The following is a 2,002-nucleotide window of genomic DNA, read 5'->3' as shown; positions in this document are numbered from 1 at the left end:
GTGGGCGGCAGGGCTCTACCTGGCTGGTCGGGACGGGCCGCAGGCGATGCGGCAGCTTGACAATCCTCTGCAGCCTCTCCATCAATTGCTGAAAGGCAACGGTGAGGTGCGGTGAGGGGTGCCCGGCACCCTGCCCCGGGAGCCTGGCACCACTGCAAGGTGCACCGGACACCCCACGGCACCATGGAAGGAAGCTGCAGCCACCCCATGGCATTGTGGTGGGATGCACCGGTTGCCCCCAGCACCGCAGCAGGATGCACCAGCCACCTCATGGCACGGTGGCAGGATGCTCCGGCTGCCCCACAGCATTGGTACCACTCACGTAGCCCAGGTCCAGGAACTCGGCTTTGTTGGCGGAGCTGAGGAAGGCTGAGCAGGTCACCAGGTGGACCTGTGTGTGTGGAGGTGTCACTGCTGGTGCCCCTTGGGGCCAGAGCAGCACTGCCCAGCCCGGGGCCCTACCTGCAGGGTGGGCAGCAGGGAGGCGAGGTGGGCAAGCTGCTCCTTGAACGCCTTCTCCTTCTCCTCGTGTTGGCTGCAGCAGAGCAGGGCATGGCACAGCCCTTACAGAGCATCGTGGAGCCGTCCAGCCCTGGGGCACCCCAACATGCCCCAGGACGGGGGGACACCCCCAGGAGGGGGCTCAGCCTGCGGCCCCTCACCTCTGAACAGCTTTCAGGAGTGTCTTCTTCCTCTCAGAGAGCTGCTCCTGCAAACGGCACGGCTGCCTTGTGTTCTGTGGCTACTACATGTCCCACGGCCACCCGGTGTCCCACGGCGACCTCGGTCCCCTCCCACTGCCCTGGCTCTGCCCGTGCATCGGGCACCCGTGGGCGCAGGGCACGATGTGTGGGTGGTTGCCCCGCACCTGCATGCGGCCAAAGAGGGAATTGATGGCTGCCTCCTCTTCGCTGGCACTGTTGCGCACCTCCTCGATCATGGCCTTGAGGAGGACGATGGCCTCGCGCGTGGAGGTCTGCAGCTCCTTCACGGCCTGCCCAGGGGCAGCAGGGCGGCTGCGGTGCTGTGGGCAGCACCACACCACCATGCCCCCCCCCAGCCCTGCCAGCCCCTGCCCACCATCACCGCCTGGTCCAGTCGCTGGCAGCCCTGCATGTACGCCGTCTCGATGTCGATGCAGTGTGCCCGGCTCTCCCTGTGGGCACGGACATCAGGGCATGGGACGGGATGAGGCATGGGGCAGGTGTGGGGCCAGGGCTGCTTACCCCTGCATGTCCCTGAAGCAGTTGATGCAGAGCATGGATTTCTTCTCGGTGGAGAACATGATGTAGGGCTCCTCGTGCAGCGCTGCAAGGGATGGGGGTGTCAGGCAGTGTGGCAGAGCGTGGTGCAGCCTGGCACAGCGCGGCATGGCGTGGTGCAGCATGGCAGAGCGCAGCCCAGCATGGCACGGTGTGGCATGGCATGGTGCAGCCTGGCACAGCGTGTTGCAGCACAGCACGATACAGCATGGCACTCACGGCACTTCTTGTGGATGTCCTTGGTGCGCTTGGAGAGGGAGACGATCTCGTGGCGGGCGAACATCTTGGCACGGTGGGTCTCCTCACGGCAAGGGGCACAGAGGGGCTGCCCGCAGGTGTTGCAGAAGTACATGGTGTCCAGCTCCTGGGTAGGCAGAGGGGGCGGCTGGCAGGCGGGAGGGCTCCCCGGTGCCCCACTGCCCTCACCGCCTTGGCACAGCGCCGGTCACAGTTGGCGCACTGCACATCCTCCTCGCCATCAGCCGAGCTGTCCACCAGGAACTGCAGGAGCCGGTCCACGGGGGGCAGCCCTGTGCCCCCCCTCACCACCGAGGGATGCCTGTGAGTACGGGATGGGATGGGGACATGGAAGGGATGGGGATGGGACAGGGACAGGGGTGGGATGGGGATGAGGATGGGGACAGGGATGGGGACAGAGATGGAGACAGGTGTACAGATGGGATTGGGACAGGATGAGGATGGGGACACCTGCCCAGGGCAGGTGGGGGCGGGTTTTGGGG

At 66.0% G+C, this 2,002-nt stretch overlaps 1 protein-coding gene across 1 annotated transcript in view; it reads right to left on the bottom strand.

Moving 5' to 3' along the window:
• The window catches only part of RNF207 (ring finger protein 207), a 4,662-nt gene that overhangs the window by 2,391 nt on the left and 269 nt on the right, over positions 1-2,002 (bottom strand). The window contains exons 2-10 of the mRNA XM_009889693.1: positions 1,689-1,821; positions 1,482-1,626; positions 1,227-1,308; positions 1,081-1,156; positions 869-994; positions 663-709; positions 463-535; positions 323-391; positions 20-88 (exon numbers count right to left, since the gene is read on the bottom strand). Coding sequence (XP_009887995.1) covers positions 20-88; positions 323-391; positions 463-535; positions 663-709; positions 869-994; positions 1,081-1,156; positions 1,227-1,308; positions 1,482-1,626; positions 1,689-1,821 — 820 coding nt within the window. The remainder of the gene's footprint in view (positions 1-19; positions 89-322; positions 392-462; positions 536-662; positions 710-868; positions 995-1,080; positions 1,157-1,226; positions 1,309-1,481; positions 1,627-1,688; positions 1,822-2,002) is intronic.

This window comes from Charadrius vociferus, unplaced genomic scaffold (assembly GCF_000708025.1).
Source record: "Charadrius vociferus isolate BGI_N301 unplaced genomic scaffold, ASM70802v2 scaffold477, whole genome shotgun sequence".
Taxonomy (NCBI): domain Eukaryota; kingdom Metazoa; phylum Chordata; class Aves; order Charadriiformes; family Charadriidae; genus Charadrius; species Charadrius vociferus.
Note: the sequence above shows the minus strand (reverse complement) of the source record. Positions and strands in the feature narration are given on the sequence as shown.